The 16,584-nt window shown below is 37.4% G+C and overlaps 2 protein-coding genes across 2 annotated transcripts; one reads left to right on the forward strand and one right to left on the reverse strand.

The window, feature by feature from the left end:
• Window positions 1-2,194: 2,194 nt before the first annotated feature.
• LOC145126910 (heparanase-like protein 3) lies at window positions 2,195-5,920 on the reverse strand. The gene is made up of 4 exons (XM_079062188.1): window positions 5,818-5,920; window positions 5,595-5,702; window positions 2,437-2,620; window positions 2,195-2,351 (listed from the first exon to the last, which is right to left on the reverse strand). Exons 1-4 carry the CDS (start codon window positions 5,918-5,920, stop codon window positions 2,195-2,197), a joined length of 552 nt encoding a protein of 183 aa, XP_078918314.1.
• A 1-nt stretch (window position 5,921) lies between these two features.
• Window positions 5,922-9,048, forward strand: LOC145126911 (disease resistance protein RPV1-like). The gene is made up of 5 exons (XM_079062189.1): window positions 5,922-5,991; window positions 6,033-6,438; window positions 7,180-8,323; window positions 8,425-8,490; window positions 8,614-9,048. The coding sequence occupies exons 1-4, from the start codon at window positions 5,922-5,924 to the stop codon at window positions 8,485-8,487; spliced, it is 1,683 nt and encodes a 560-aa protein (XP_078918315.1). The 3' UTR covers window positions 8,488-8,490; window positions 8,614-9,048.
• Window positions 9,049-16,584: the final 7,536 nt, after the last annotated feature.

Raw genomic sequence — 16,584 nt, forward strand, 5'->3', positions numbered from 1 at the left:
TAAGATCTTAATTGTTAAGACAATGACTTCCAAACTCAGATATGACCCTAATAAGATGTGTTAACACGTAAAGTTGGCAACTTTACTCCTTTTCATGGCTTAATGGGACCAAAACCTTAATAACATCCATAACAAACATCCAAACTCATGCATGGTCCAAAATAATTCATCAAGATGACATTTTTATGAACAAAGGACCGCCCAAAGGCCAAGATCTAACATTCTAAGCTCTTAGAGTAACTCATACTCGCAAGGATGACTCTAAGGACCAAAATGAACCCAAAATACTCCTTAAACTAGATCTAACACCTAGATTCATCAAGATAGAAACTTTATACCTCAAAAAGGTAGATCAAGATGCAACAAGCATGGATCCAAAAGCTTCAAGCAATCCTACACTGCACCAAAAAGTTCCTTCTTCTTCTATGAATACCAAAAAGCATGAATTACCACCAAAAGCTCAAAAACCACTCAAATGGGGGCTAGGGTTTTGTTTCTAGGGTTTAGAGGGATGGAGGCTGAAGATAATAGGGTTTGGTGGTGAGTTAAGGAGCTTAAATAGGGTCCAAGACCCTAAATTAGGGTTTAGGTGTGACTGGAGTACGCCCTGCGTACTTCTGGTATGCCCAATATACTCCTTAAGGCATCCGCGGTCATTTTGCATAGTACGCCCAACGTACACCAATGTATGCCATGCATACACTTGTGTATGCCCCACGTACTTAGTTTTACCCTAAAACCACCAAACTTCCAAAGGCAATAACTTCTTTGTTCTAAGTCTGTTTCCGACTATCCTTATATCCACGGAAAGGTGAAGAGAAGCTCTACACTCTTATCAACTCATCCTTGTCTTAAAACTTCCCGAAAAAAAAATCTAATATTCATAAAAGCCCGAGCTGACACTTTACTGATACACCCTTTGGCTCCAAAACACAAACCGAACTCCTGCATCACCTAAATTACAATACCCACACCAAAATGGGTCTAAATCTCTCTTTTCCAAAGGCCGTAAACCTTATGATACTCAATATTCAGGTCATCGCCCCGCATTAGGAAACAATTCGGAACAGACGTTACAACTCTCCCTTACTTAAATTAGATTTCATCCTCGAAAACACTCCTTACCACCCACTGGAAACCAATGCTCCGAAGAACAATTCCTCAGAGGTTTGTTGATGAAGAATAGATCCGCAAAGCCTCAGCTACCTTTCCTCAGAGCCCCCTCTAAGGAACTATGCAACAAAACCCTTTTTTGTCTTTTTCCCTTGCCACCTCAATTCCTCGTTACTATTCACATTCCTCAGAAGGTGAAAGGCTTTCGCAGAGCCCCCTCTGAGGATCCCTTGGTCATTCTACAAAACTCAAATTTTCATGGTTAAAATGTTCAAACACCCCTTTCTTTTGGTCATTTGATGAAATTTCTCCATAAAAATTTGAACTTTTGTGATCCGGATCCCTAACCCATACACCCTAAACCCTGATTTCAGTTTGAGTTATCCGAACCCATGGCATAACACAAACGTAGCCCTTGCAAAATTGCAAAAATAGCCAATGGTTCAATTCTTAGCAACTATAACTATAGTGTGAGACTTTTAATTTGACTATGGATTTAGACTAGGCATTGGGCTCTTATACCTGCCATATCTAGTGTGCCACGTGTACACCCGACCCCAAACCCTTAACTGCAAATCTTAATTTAGTTCAACTTCCGAGAGTGGTATACTTATATAAATAGTCAAAGCTTCAAGTCTAAAGTCTCAATGCGAGTTTTAAAGTATAGCTGCAAATCTTAGAAAAAAATTTTATTATATTTTTTAAATGGCTAACTCTTACACCCCCAAATTTACTCATAAATCTACATCTTAGTCAACTGATATGGTTGAGATTCCTTGTCAAGAACTTCTGATACCGTAAGGCCACAAACTCTTTGGTTCATATGTTTTTTATTATCATATATATTGTGGAGTTAACAAATACCTTCTTCCCCTTTCATATATTTTAGCTTTAACATTTATATTCACATACTTGATCGCTATTTATATTGATATGAAAAACCAAAAAACCCAACGAAACAAAATTGTATTCTTTTAAGGTTAGTAACCAAATAATTTTTGTTTGGTTTAGATTTTAGCCAAAAAGCTGAACTAAACCGAATTGAACGATACTCATCCCGAATTTGTTACCGCTTGTGGGTTCACATACCGAGCTCCCAACCATTGACTGTGTAGTTCTTTTGAACCGTGTAACGCATTAGGGTTTCAGCATTGGTCGAGTCCCAAGCTCCGATCGTGGAACCGTTGGTTAGCACCGTCTTACTTGTGAGAGCATGTGGTCCAAAAATATACACGACCCTGAATGTAAAAGACAATTATACCCCTGAAAACATGAAAACTTAAAAAACAAAACTTTTTTATTATTTTTTTTTAATTTGATTACCTGGTATCTTGTAAGAATCTATTAAGTTCATCCCATCTGGATAGAGGCAAACATCCCGGGGTGAAACCAAATAATGTTGTGGTATTCTTGATGAAGGGTTTGCAGGGTTCAAGGTGATTTTTGGTTTGGTGGATAACATCATCTTGCAAAGTGCCTCCTAATCTGATCCTTAATGGAGAAAAAGCTACATAACTTTTAAAGAAACATAATTAATTTTATACTATATTATAAAAATAAATGCGATGTTATCCAATTCATTAACTATGCATTTTTCTAACCATTTTAGTTAACAAACTTAATATTTCGGTAGATGTTAAATACAGTGGTAAAAAATGATACCTCTGTTATATTAAATGGTTAGAGAAAAAAAATATTTGGTGAAAAATATACATGTGTTGCATTTATTTTTGCAATCAACTATATAAAAAACTATAAAGAGTAAAGAAAACTTGTTGGTTCTTTTCACCTTTAATGGCATTCTTCAAGATTTTATTGTGAAGATCCTGCGTATAATTATATAACAAGAACAGCTTCAGATTGATTTGAATTTAAATATATATCCCAAGACAAATATATAAGTTGACAAGTTTGTCCTTGTTAGAATGGTGTTATGTTTATTTTTCTACTTTAACGAATATTATGATTAATTTTTTTTAAAAAAAATAGATGGTTAGATTCTTTTGAGACGTAAGGAGTATTTTTTTGATGACATCGAGTAAAATCAGATAAACAAACCCACAATCAACATCTCCTTTTATTTCAAAGACAAAAGGAAAACGTTAACATATGCAACAATGACACTCTCACGTCAATGAAATTGTAATTAATATTTAATCGCGACCGATTTTTACTTTATTTTCAATTTAACTAGTGGACTAAAGATTTTTAAAGAAGGCAAATATAGATCGTATTAGACTTTTTTCACAAAACAGTCCATATATAACTTCCAATTTCCACAAAATAACCTTATTTTTTTAAAGGCGGGCTACCATAATGTTGAACCTCAACCATGTGAGATTTGAACTTAAGTGCATTTTGAGGTCTTTTAACTTTTAATCCCATATGCATCATTCATGATTGAATTTTCCAGATATGGTAAACCTTTTTAACCTCGTAAAACAATAGTTATAACCATTGATATTTTCTCAAAAATAAAAAATAAAAAAAGATTAAAGATGCTGATTTGGATTTATTTACTTGTCTATGTATAGACTTGAATATGATTTTATCTCTATATCCATCGGATATAAATGTATCTGTTTTTAATCTATACAGTTATCGACCTATTACCAATCAATCGGGCATCGGTCTACCGCTATCGTGTGTGTCATCCTTCATTAGATTGAGGGTTCAAGTCTCACGTTGGACATAGGTTGATTAAGAATAGAAAATGAATAAATTAAATTTGCCGTTTAAGAAAAAAAACATTTATTTTATTTCATTGGGATAATGACTTAAAAGGGTAATGTATTTTTTGATTTGTACACATTTGGTCACTGAGTTTTTTTTCGTCCACATTTACCCCTTTAACTTGTTAAACTGTACACATTCAGTCCTTATGACCGGCTACTCTAGGTTAGTCGGTAAAAATGACTTAATAGGGTAATATATTTCTTACTTTGTATACATTTAGTCCTTAATATTTTTGTACACATTTAGTCCTTAATATATTTTTTTTTGCAAAATAATTCATTTTTGTTTTTGTAGTCATTCAGTACTTATGAATGATTTCTTTAGGTTTTTCTCACGAAATCTCACGTGAGACATTCATTAATGAGGTGTTTGGGTCTTTTGATTTTTATGTTTATCGCGATCTCGACTACTTGGTTGTTTAGGTCATGTGTTCTGAACGTCATAACTTTTTTATACGATCTTGGATTTTAACGATCTTTATTTCCATGCGAACGATCTTTATATCCATGCGTTCATATTTTAGTATACTACAACTTTAATTTAGATTACTCCCATTAAAAAATAATATATTTTTACTTACGATTTTTATATCCATACAAAGGGCGGGGGGGGGGGGGGGATTTAGCCTGGTCCCGGTGTTGCACCGGCAAAACCTGTTTTTCTGTCCGCAGTGAGATTTTTTTTTCGTTTATATCTATTTTTCATGTATCAGTAACGTCTATTTCATCTCGACATCACCTACTATGTATTTCTGCGTCTGCCCCTGTCCATACATTTTTTATGAATGCATGTATGGATGTTTTTTTTATAAAATCGTAAATAAAAACATATTACATTTTAACGGGAGTAATCTTACTGAAAAAATGAACATGTGGATATAAAGATCGTTATAATATGATATCGTATAAAGAAGTTACGACGTTCAAAATACAAGACTTAAGCCAAATCACAAGACCTACGCAACTAACGCAACTAAGCAGTCGAGATCGGGTTGGACATAAACATCAACAACCTAAAACACCTCATCAATGATTGTCCTATGTAAGATGTCGTGAAAAAAACCTACAGAAATCATTCATAAGTATTGAATGAGTACAAAAAAAAGACTTATTTTGAAACAAAAAAAATATTAAGGACTAAATATGTACAAAAATATTAAGGACTAAATGTGTACAAAATAAAAAATATATCACCCTATTAAGTAATTTTTCCCGGCTAACCTGGAGTAACCGGTCACAAGGATTAAATGTATACAGTTTAACAAGTTGAAGGGGTAAATGTGGACGAAAAAAAACACAGTGACCATATGTGTACAAATCGAAAAGTAAATTAACCTTTTAAGTCATTATCCCTATTTCATTTTGTTAGTTTAAATAAAAAGATCAATGTCATAAAATTTTATGACAACTAATAATATTAAGAAAAACCGGTCACTTTACCCTTTGAATTGTATATGAACAACGGGTATTGAATTATGGTATTTAATATGATATAATTTGTTCACTTACATCTATTAATTTATGTGAGGTGATATCAATACGATTTAATTATGCGGTTGAAATCCATTCCAATCATGTTATAAGAACTTAATAACAAAAATTTATTTGACTATTGACTAAAGAGTACAAATTGAAAATAAGCCATGCAAACATTTATTTTCAAATTGTACTCAATAACCTGATGGATGAAAAGATGAATACCACACTGAGGATTGAGGAGAGAGGCATGATCCCAGCTACAAGTACCATAATCACACTTCTCAGGTGGCCACCAATCCATTGTTGCAGATACAAAATCACTATCTGTCTCTGCTATCCTACTTTTACCCTCAATCACCACTCGCCCCTTCTCACCTTTTGAATTCACACAAATGAACAAGAACAACACCAAAAAACACACACCCATGTCAACTAACAAAGAACCCATCTCCAAAGCCTTCTTTAATGGCTATCTTTCTGTTCTGGGAACCTGTGCAGTTGACAACTGGAGGCTGTAGTAAGGAACCAAAAAGATAAAGTTTTGCAGAGTTCTTTTTCTTTCGGTTATACATGAAATGGTGGGATAATGCCATAATGGGGAAAGTTGATCTTGAATGCCAATGGAAACCCATTCAAGATTTCATACATGGATTGTGGGTTTTGAGTTTTGGTATTTGAAGCAGGTTTTAAAGACGACGAGGTGAGCTGGCGGTTGGTGGGGGTCATGCGGTGTGTTTGTTTTAGAGCGAGCAGGAGTTCGCACTTTTAGGGATAATGATAATATCGACAGAAGTCAAGAACTGAAGCCGGAAATCGATAGAGCAATCAAAGAATCCAGGGCTTCTATCGCTGTCTTGTCAGAGAAGTATGCGAATTCCAGATGGTGCCTTGACGAGCTGCTGTTGATCCTTGAGCAAAGGCGGAGCTTTAATCATTTTGTTTTACCGGTGTTTTACCATGTCGATCCCTCAGATGTCAGGAGCCAAAGGCAAAGCTTCGCAATTAATGTAGACGAAGGAGCAGAAGGGTCAAAATGGACAGAGTATAATGTCAATCGATGGAAGGCAGCCCTTACAGAGGTTGCTGATTTGACCGGCATGGTTGTTTCCGGGTATGCTTTCTCTATTCAAGCTTATTGTTAAATCCTTTGGAAACTCTTTTTGATTAATTCACTGAGAGTGTTAAAATATGATAAGGAATCGTAATATGTGCCTAGGAAATGGTAGAATTCAGGTATGCTTCTTAAAAACATCAAGTCATGGAATTTTCTTTTGCTCATATTGTGCTTTGAAATTATGCAAAGTGCAGAACCAGATGATGAGAGGCTTACTGTGTGTATTACATATTTACCTTAGAACTCTAACTCTGAAAGGGGTTGGTTTACTTTTGCACAAATACTTCATTTTCTTTACTCCTTGTCTCAGACACATTTAGCATGGTAATTGAATTTTCAACATAATGAAGATTGCAAGTTTACTTGATGGGATAAATAGCTTTTCGGTTATGTATTAGACATTATGTCGTTCTCCTCCTTACGTATGAATAGTTTACTACAAATCTGAAACTAAAATTAAAACTGATAACATAGCAGGTATTGGGGTTTGACTTTGGCCCTACAGGTATCGGGTGTATCTAGTTGGCCTTGACATTATTGAAAACTTAATTCAATCAGAATGCATATATCCGTACACCTCAGTTCACATATTTAGCGGGTTGATAATGGTTGCAGGGAGAATATTAAATTTGCTAGAGGATTTGAATGGCATCCACTATAACTGAAGAAAGCTAAAGTGTTTATGAAGATTAAATGCCATGCTCTGAATGTGTTTCTTTTCTTTTTCTATTGTTGCAGGTCTGAAACAGATTTTATCTCAGAGATTGTTGGTACAATCAAGTCTGAACTAGATTTGAAACTAGTTAGTACTCCCGCTCATCTAGTTGGAATGGGCACTCGAGCTAAATCTATCAACTCATGGTTGGAAAATGAGCAATCTGGTATTAATGTTCTAGCAATTTGTGGCATGGGAGGTAGTGGCAAGACGACTTTGGCCAAATTCATTTACAACTCAAACAAGCAAAAATTTGGAAGCAGCAGTTACCTTGAAGAGATCGGAAAGCACTCTAAACAGGCTCATGGTTTGCTTGAGCTACAGAAACAACTGCTCACAGACATTCTAGGAGGAAATAATATTGCAAGTATATCTAGTGTATCTGCAGGTACAAGGAAGGTTGAGGATGCGTTACAAGTGAAAAGGGTGCTTATTATTCTTGATGACATTGATGAACGTGAAGAATTAGATGCTTTACTTGGAACAAAGGCGATTCATACACAAAGCAGGATCATAATAACAACTAGGCTTCTAGATATAAATGCATGGTTTGGGTCCATATCTTGGAGTTGCAAGGTGCACGAACTTGAATTGTTGAATGATGATGAATCATTAGAGCTTTTAAGTTCCCATGCATTTGGATCCAAACTTCCTATGGAAGGTTTCAAGGAGCTTGCAGTTCACTTAGCACAGTATTGTGCTGGAAGCCCGCTAGCTCTTAAAGTACTAGGCTCTTCTCTGTTTGTCGATGTTGGCCAGCCATGGAAAATAAATAGCATGATAGAGATTTGGAGAAGTACATTGAATTCACTGAATTCATTCAAAGGAGATCTTGATTGTAAAATCCAAGGTATACTACAAAAGAGCTTTGACTCATTACCACATGCCAGTAACAAAGAGTTGTTTCTGCATATTGCTTTTTTCTTTGTTGGTGAATATGAGGGTTATGTGGCAAAGATATTGGAGCATGACTGGAATGCAAAGGCTGGGATCATGACCCTCATTAACAGATGCCTTCTTACCATCTCACCAAGTAAAAAACTGATGATGCATCAACTGCTTCAAGAGATGGCAAGAAACATAGTCCTTCAAGAGTCCAGAGATCCTGCAGCACGTAGTAGAGTCTCGCAAAATGATGAATCTTATCATTTGTTGAGAAAAGGAGAGGTAAGATGCTTCTTAATTATGTGCATCATTAAACTAACTTTCCTGTGAACCAAACTCCTATGTTAACTTGCCCTGTCTCATTTCATGTCTTTCCCCGTTAGGGTTCAAAAACAATTGAAGGTCTAGCACTTGACATGTACAAGCTCAGGAAAGGGAGGACATAAAATGTAAGCCAAAGATGTGAATGAGTGTGGTACTCTTGATATTTTGGGGGCATTTACCTTTAATTTCCAGTGCATTTTATGCCATACATAAGGTGTGTACTAATTAATTCAGTGCTAAATTTGCAGCCAACAACCCTTAAAACAGCTTCACTTGCAAAAATAGATAAACTGAAATTTCTCAAGCTAAAACATGTGGAACTCGAGGGGTCCTACAAGAATTTTCCAGAGTTAAGATGGTTGTGCTGGACTCATTGTCATTTGGAAAAAATACCCTCCGGCTTATTGGGTAGCAGCTTGGTAGCTATAGATATGAGAAATGGAGGGTTGGAGAAGTTTGAACCGCCCATGGTAGGAATTTGATGCACTGTTTGTCACTTCACCTTTTTGGTAGCTATAGATATGAGAAAAAGGAGTAGAAATTTCCATTGTCACATAGTTCACGGTACGCTCAGGTACCGGAACAGGGATCGGGAACGCGGTTCACCGATTAGGACGTATCGGATACGGTGGGGGTAGGTTCATTTCGCTACGGTACGGTACGGTGTACCATAGATTCCAATACGGTCTACACATGTTCAAAACATAATTCCTGCAATATTTAACTTAAAAACAGAAATGCAAGTTTTCTTATAACAATTTTATACTTAAAAACAGAACTTCTAAGATAACACTTAAAAGACTTACTGAAAACCATTTCCAATGATGAAAGACAATAAGGAAACAAAATATAGGAGACGATATGAGGGATCAAAATAACATAAGAATGTAGAACAGAAGTGTAATCACGGTGAAGTGATGATATTGGATAAGTGGCATGGCTAAATATAATTATTAAAATTGATTAAAAGAATCACATGCTAAAGTCCAAACATCTAACATGGAATCGAGGATTTGAATGAAGAAATCAAGCGTCGGTGACTTTTCCCCGGATGAAATTAATTTCCCGCCAATTTCACAAATCGGCGTTCCAGAACCCCCAATCGCGTTTCTGTGCAATACGATTCGCCAATTTCATGTTTCAGGTATCGATTTAAAGAAGGGTTATTGTCATTGTGGCCCAACAAACTTTCGTATATTGGTTTAAATGGTCCCTCGTGACTATTTTTTACATTTGAGGGGCACGTACTTGTGTTTTACCATTTGAAAATGTCCTTTTACCCATTTTAGCCGGTATTCCTGCCTAGTCACTTGCCAAGTAAGCAGGTTAGTGAATACATATAACCCGGTGAGTCAACATAGACTCACTAATGAGTCGACTCAATGATAGACTTGCAGGAATAGGGTCAACCATCCACATCTCTTTGACCCTTTCTTCTTAACCTATACATACACGTTTTTTGTTCTAATGACCTTTTTTCTTCTTCGTGCGAATATACACATGGAGTGTTTGAATCATGGCTTCATCCATGCTGAGAAAATTCATAGGTACAAAGACCATCAAGTGCAACACATGATTAGGGTTTCAATTTCGCTCATAGGGTGGAAGACCTCCGGCCAGTGTACGCTTCTACCGGATCAACTCTTCCTTCTCCAAAATCAAGATATGTTACTGTTAATTTAATGGAAATGGGTTCGATGAGCCCATTGGGGCTCGGTTCAACTCCACCGATGTCCCCTCCAACATCTCCGATGTGGCAGAACAAGGTGAATCATGTGACGCCGTTGGCGCTGCAATTTCCGGAGAGTAGGTTGAAGATGGCTCCGGCTATGGGTTTGATTTGTCGATGGCAGTTGCTCGGGCAGACACAGGTCAATCCCCCAACAAACCTCCACCTTTTCCGAATGGGGTTCGCCGGGGACGACGTGCATTGACACTGAAATGCCATCCTTTTGCTCTGATTACTTTGTAAGTGATGAAATCGGTGAATTCGATCTTGAACCTTCTGAAATCTCTATACCTTCTCCATGATTTCTCTTTCCGATTCCGAAATCTCCATGTGACATCACATTCGTTTGGATTTGGGGTGTTGACTAGTGTTTGATAGTCGAGAAACACTATTGATTTGAAGTGTTTTAGGTTGAATTTCTTGATAGCCATCAAAACTCCCCTATCAGAACAGTTTACTAACCTCGTATCATCGCAAGCACCAGAGCTCAAGCTTAGATTCGTATCATCGCAAGCACCAACGACAAAAGCGAACCCCAACATGGCGTTTCCTCTTCTTCTCATAGCCGATACCCCTCGACTTTGCCTGAAATTCACGAACCTCCATTGAAAACCGCCACACTTCCACTACCACTGTTGGGTTTGGTTCTCTCCATGGTCCAGTAATGTCGGCGATTAATCCAGTCACAGTCACCACAGTCGCAAATTGGGTGGAGGGAGATAGTGAAATCTGGAGCGTGAGATGTGGAGAAGGGAACAAGAGTACCAATTCGCTCCAAGATTGGATGGCCCAAATGAAAAACTAGGGTGAACATTATCACATCTACGTGGCAATGACCTGGACTTCTTTAATCTAGATGGCAATGAATTGGAATTGGCAAAATGCAAGATAGGTTGGGTGTCACCGGGTGACCCCTTCAAAATTTTCAAAATGGCCTTTTAAAACATAAACACACAAGTACGTGCCCCTCAAATGCAAAAAATAGTCACGAGGGACCCTTTAAACCAATGTACTAAAGTTTGTTGGGCTACAATGACAATAACCCTTTAAAAAATTGGCAGTATCGCAAGCAAGACGTACCACATGGCGTTTCTGACGCCATCGGTATCCTACCACGCTTGGGATCAGGCTGTTCAGAACGTGGATCGTGACTACTTTGGCGAATCCTGTGACTATGGAAATTTCATTTTCAGTTTTTATTGGAAAATTTAAGAAAACGTGTTTGATTAAAACTTTTGAGTTTTCATTTTCCGTTTTAGAAAAATAGAAATCGTGTTTGGTTGTGTTTTTTCTATCAGTTTTCAGTTTCCACTTTTTGTTAATTTAAATTGTTTTTGGACAAGACACTATTGAAATTTCTTTTTAAGTTATTTTAGATAGAGTTAGGGGTGGGGTGGGTGTGTGGGGTAAGTAAGGTTAGGGTGAGGTGGGGTGGGTTGGGTATGCGGGTATGGGGTGGGTATGGTGGTAGGTATGGGTAAGTGTGGGTGGGGGTGGTTATGGGGGTAGGTAGGTGGGGTGGGGTGGGTGTGTAGGGCCTGTGGGGATGGGGTGGGTGTGGGCCTAGGTATGGGAGGGTGTGGGTGGAGTGCGTTGGGTGTGGGTCGGGTTGGCTGTGTGTGTGTTTATATTTTAGAAAACTTTTGGAAATAGAAAAGTGTGGAAAACAGTAATTATCAGTTTTCCAAGTTCTTTGTAATTTTGGAAAATAGAAAGTTTTCTTTTCCCGGAAAATTTTTAGAAAAATTATCAAACTAAACACGGTTTTAAAAGTTTTGCTTTTCTGGAAAAGTAGAGAATTTTTTACAACCGAACACAACCGTAGCTTCTCAACTTTCTGACAGTTTATGTGTTAACGTGTGATGAATCAATCTTGGTATTCTTGGAATAGGTTCTTAATTCGATGAAGATCCTAAATCTTGGATGGTCGATCAGTCTTGTTAGTGTCCGCCATCTTTCCCGACTTCCTAATCTCGAGACTTTGATTCTCTCGTTCTGTTTCAGTCTCAGTCTGACTCATGTTTGTGAAAGCATCGGAGGTCTTAAGAAGCTTTCTCTATTGGACTTTCGAGGGTGTAATCATCGTGGGAAGGTTGCATTGAATGAGAAGTACGAAAATCAACTGTTGGTCCCCTTGCCAGACTCGTTAAAGGTTCTGTTTTAAGTGAACAATCGCCATCCTTTTACAATCACATGAATTTTGGCAGTAATCTGTTAATGACCCCGACCAATTACACTAATCTTAAAATGCTTCGGGTACTTGATGTGAGTCTTTCTCAAAATATAAAGTCCCTCTTATGTCTCCCAAGTATGCTAGAAGAGTTGTATACATCTTGGTGTTATTCACTGGAGAAAATAACATTTCAATCAGCTCGGTGCAGATTGCGGAAATTTGAATATGATTTCTGTAAAAACTTGTGTGAAATTCAAGGATTTTACAAATTGGTGCCGTTAGCAAAGCTTGATGAAGCAGATTTGGGACATATGAAATGGATCAAAGCATATCATGATACTAAGCTGGACCTCATAGGTGTTGATGTCTTTAAATTTGATTGACATTTGCAGGTACCTCTCTCTCATGCATGAATAAGCACAAAAAAAAAACACATCTTTTTACCACCATGAAACTGATTAATATATGAATAATTTTCTATTTCTGCAATATGTTTGAGCAGGTGTTGTATGAGTATGGTATAATGAGCACATATCTTCCAGGCATAAAGTATCAAAGCATGCCAACGTCTGAGTATATGTCATCATCCACATTCTTATCCTTTCGTGTGACTTCTTCTCCTGTGAAATGCAGGATCCGAGGATTAAACATAACCGCCTCATACAGATTTTCAGACACGTTACACGAGGATGAAGATACAAGATGGGCTTTGTACACCAAAGTCAGCAATACAACCAAAGGCCTTACTTGGATGTATAACCCTGCCATCTATGACATTCCGGGAACTGAAGAAGATGTGATGTGGTTAAGCTATTGGCCCATTGGGAATACATTAGACGCTGGTGATGAAATCAATGTGTCCATCATTGTGGGGGATGGATTTATGGTAAGCAGGTGTGGTGTCAGTCTTGTGTTCATAGATGATGGTGAAGAAGAGCTAGAATACTACAAAAATTACAAGAAAGAGGAAGAAGTTATTGGAGGAGATCTATCTGAATTTGAGCTGACTACAAGAGCCTACTATCTTTGTCGTCGCGATTACTTCAAGTCAGCCACCCCTGATTGGTTAATGTTGTAAAATACGACGGATCCAAATTGACTTAAATAATATTAGCTCAATGCGGAATGGGATCAAAAATTATCAAAGCGTAATAATCACAACGTAATACGAATAAAATAAATAGAATAGAGACACAAGAATTTACGTGGAAACCCAAATCGGGAAAAAACCACGGGCGGAGGAAGCCGAGAAACAATTCACTATAATTTGCAGTGTTTACAGGGATTATGAAAGAGATTACAAATAGAGTGGGAGAGCTAAAATATACGGTGGTGTATCAATATATATATATGTAATGCTTTACTATACATATATATATATATATATATATATATATATATATATATATATATATATATATATTTGATTTTGGTTCGTGGGTTCTTGGGTTGAGGTTATAAGTTCTACGACTTAGGCTATTTATAGCCAAAACATAAAATATGAAAGGAAAGAAAGAAGATGTCCAAAATTGTAGGCGGAAAAGGTTTGTAGGCGCCTACCATCTATTCTTCATTCCAAAATTAACATATATATATTATAATATTAACCACCGTCCATTCTCATTTCAAATTCACACTTATATTACTATTCATAGTCAAACTATGAATAGTAAATGATAAGTTATGGAAATAACCCCTGAACTATTTGCCACTTGCTAATTTTGGAGGTAACTTTTCCACAATCTCCACCTTGACATCAAAATTAAGCAAGTCATGCTTTACGATTAGTCAAAACCTATAGCTCATCAAACTCTAAAACTTCCATAAGAACCTGCAATTTTATATAGAGAAAAAATTGTTTCCGAAAAAATAAATAATACTTCCTCCACCTACGAGCCTTCAGGCTCAACTGCGATCAGAAACACCCACCATGTCCAAACATAATTTGAACTTGGCTATAGGAAGACTTTTAGTGAACATATCAGCGGGATTATAATCTGTATGAATCTTGTCCACAACACAATCACCTTTTTCAATGATATCCCGCACAAAATGATAACGAATATCAATATGCTTTGTTCGGTCATGAAACATTTGATCTTTACTCAAGAAGATAGCACTCTGGTTGTCACAGAAAACTGTGGTCACCTTTATTCTATCATCGAGTTCTCCAAATAACCCCTTCAACCAGATATCTTCCTTAACTGATTCTGTAATCGCCATGTACTCTGCCTCGGTAGAAGACAGGGCAACTGTAGACTGTAACTGGGCTTTCCAACTAACATCACTAGAGTATGGAACACATGCCATGTAAGCCATATCAGTCTCATTAGTAGGACTCAAAGCGGATGATAGCTTGAAATGAGCTGCAAAAGGTGTGTTGACAGACTTTGCTTCGTGCATACTGAAGCGTCTTAGGACTTTCTCAATATAACTTTTTTGAGAAAGATGCAAGATCCTAGACTTCCTGTCACGAATAATTTCCATACCTAAAATCTTTTTGGTAGCTCCTAAGTCCTTCATTTCAAATTCAGCTTTCAACTGGTCTTTTAACTTCTGAATCTCCTTCATATCTTTTGCTGCAATCAACATGTTATCCACGTACAAGAGTAAGTAGATCTTTGAACCATTGTCACCTTTCTTGAAATAAACGCAGCTATCATAGGTGCACCTGCTGAATTTGTGACTGGTCATGAAAGAATCAAACCTCTTGTACCATTGTCTAGGAGACTGCTTGAGGCCATAAAGAGATTTGTTCAATTTGCATACGTAGTTCTCCTTTCCAGGAACTGCAAAACCTTCAGGTTGTTGCATAAAAATCTCTTCCTCAAGCTCACCATTTAGGAAAGCTGTAGTGACATCAAGTTGTTCTAACTCAAAATCATTAGAAGTAACCAACCCCAACAATACACGAATGGAAGTATGTTTGACAACTGGGGAATAAATGTCAGTGTAATCAATACCAAGAATCTGACTGTAGCCTTTAGCTACTAACCGAGCTTTGTATCTTGGTTTATCATTTGGGTTGACAGGTTCCTTGAGCTTGTAGACCCACTTGCATTTAACTGGTCTCTTCCCTTTCGGAATAGGAACTAAATTCCAAGTACTGTTTCGCTGCAAAGATTCCATCTCATTTTGCATAGTGAGCATCCAATCATTTGAGTCTTCAGATTTGATAGCCTCGTCATAATTTGCAGGCTCCGTTGCAGACTCAATATTATCAGCAACAATAAAAGCATAGGCAACCAAATCAGATTCAACATACCTCTTCGGAGGAATAATCTGTCTTCTCGGTCTATCTCTTGCAGTGCTTGGAGTAGTAGCTTGTGGTTGTGAAGGTGTTGAATCTTCACCAACAACATGCTCATCCGACGAAGAAGAATCTTGATGCTGATTTGTACTCTGATTAGTGGTAGGTGAAGTAGGAAGCTCCACCTCCATTTGAGCATTCTCTTTATTTGCTTCGGATGATACATCTGATGCATCTGTTCTTTTAGAAGAGTCAGCAACTGGTTGAAATATAGCAGACTCATCAAAAGTAACATCTCTTGAGATGATAATTTTCTTCAAATCAAAGCTCCATAACTTGTAACCCTTTACACCTTGATTGTACCCAAGAAAAACGCATTTGATTGCTCTTGGTTCTAGCTTCCCATTGTCAACTCGTGCATACGCTGGACATCCGAATGGTTTTAAATATGAATAATTGGCAGGTTTACCGGACCATAACTCAAACGGAGTTTTCTTCTCGATTGCTCGTGACGGTGATCGGTTGATAACATAGCAAGCAGTCGAAGCAGCCTCCGCCCAAAAAAACTTTGGCAATTTGGAATTAGAAAGCATACACCGGACCTTCTCCATAATGGTGCGATTCATCCTTTCAGCTACATCATTTTTTTGAGGTGAATGGACTACTGTGCGATGTCGAGTAATGCCTTCCTTTTGACAATAGACATTAAACTCTTCTGAGCAAAACTCAAGTCCATTATCCGTACGAAGATACTTTACCACCAGACCTGATTGCTTTTCAACCTGAACTTTCCAATTTCTGAAGGTAGAGAAAACGTCTCCTTTATGTTTTAAGAAGAAAGACCACACCTTCCTGGAGAAATCATCAATAATAGTGAGCATATAAATAGCTCCACCTTTTGAAGCAACTCGAGCCGGTCCCCATAAATCCGAGTGAACATAATCAAGTGGTCCTTTCGTTGTATGGATACCACTTGCAAACCTTACTCGTTTTGCCTTGCCATATACACAGTCTTCACAGAAATCCAAATCAACAATCTTTTGTTGACCAAGTAAACCTCTTCGACT

The sequence above is a fragment of the Lactuca virosa genome, chromosome 7 (genome assembly GCF_052849685.1).
Source record: "Lactuca virosa cultivar CGN04683 chromosome 7, Lactuca_virosa_CGN04683_v6, whole genome shotgun sequence".
Classification (NCBI taxonomy): Eukaryota; Viridiplantae; Streptophyta; class Magnoliopsida; order Asterales; family Asteraceae; genus Lactuca; species Lactuca virosa.

Coding starts and splice junctions, on each gene's coding strand:
- LOC145126910 (XM_079062188.1), bottom strand. CDS start 5,920: ATGGCATTATCCCACCATTTCATGTATAACCGAAAGAAAAAGAACTCT. Junction 2,621..5,594: donor ACCTGAGAAGTGTGATTATG/GTACTTGTAGCT, acceptor AAAGTTATGTAG/CTTTTTCTCCATTAAGGATC. Junction 2,352..2,436: donor AGATTCTTACAAGATACCAG/GTAATCAAATTA, acceptor TTTTACATTCAG/GGTCGTGTATATTTTTGGAC.
- LOC145126911 (XM_079062189.1), top strand. CDS start 5,922: ATGGGGAAAGTTGATCTTGAATGCCAATGGAAACCCATTCAAGATTTC. Junction 6,439..7,179: donor ACCGGCATGGTTGTTTCCGG/GTATGCTTTCTC, acceptor CTATTGTTGCAG/GTCTGAAACAGATTTTATCT. Junction 8,324..8,424: donor ATTTGTTGAGAAAAGGAGAG/GTAAGATGCTTC, acceptor TTTCCCCGTTAG/GGTTCAAAAACAATTGAAGG.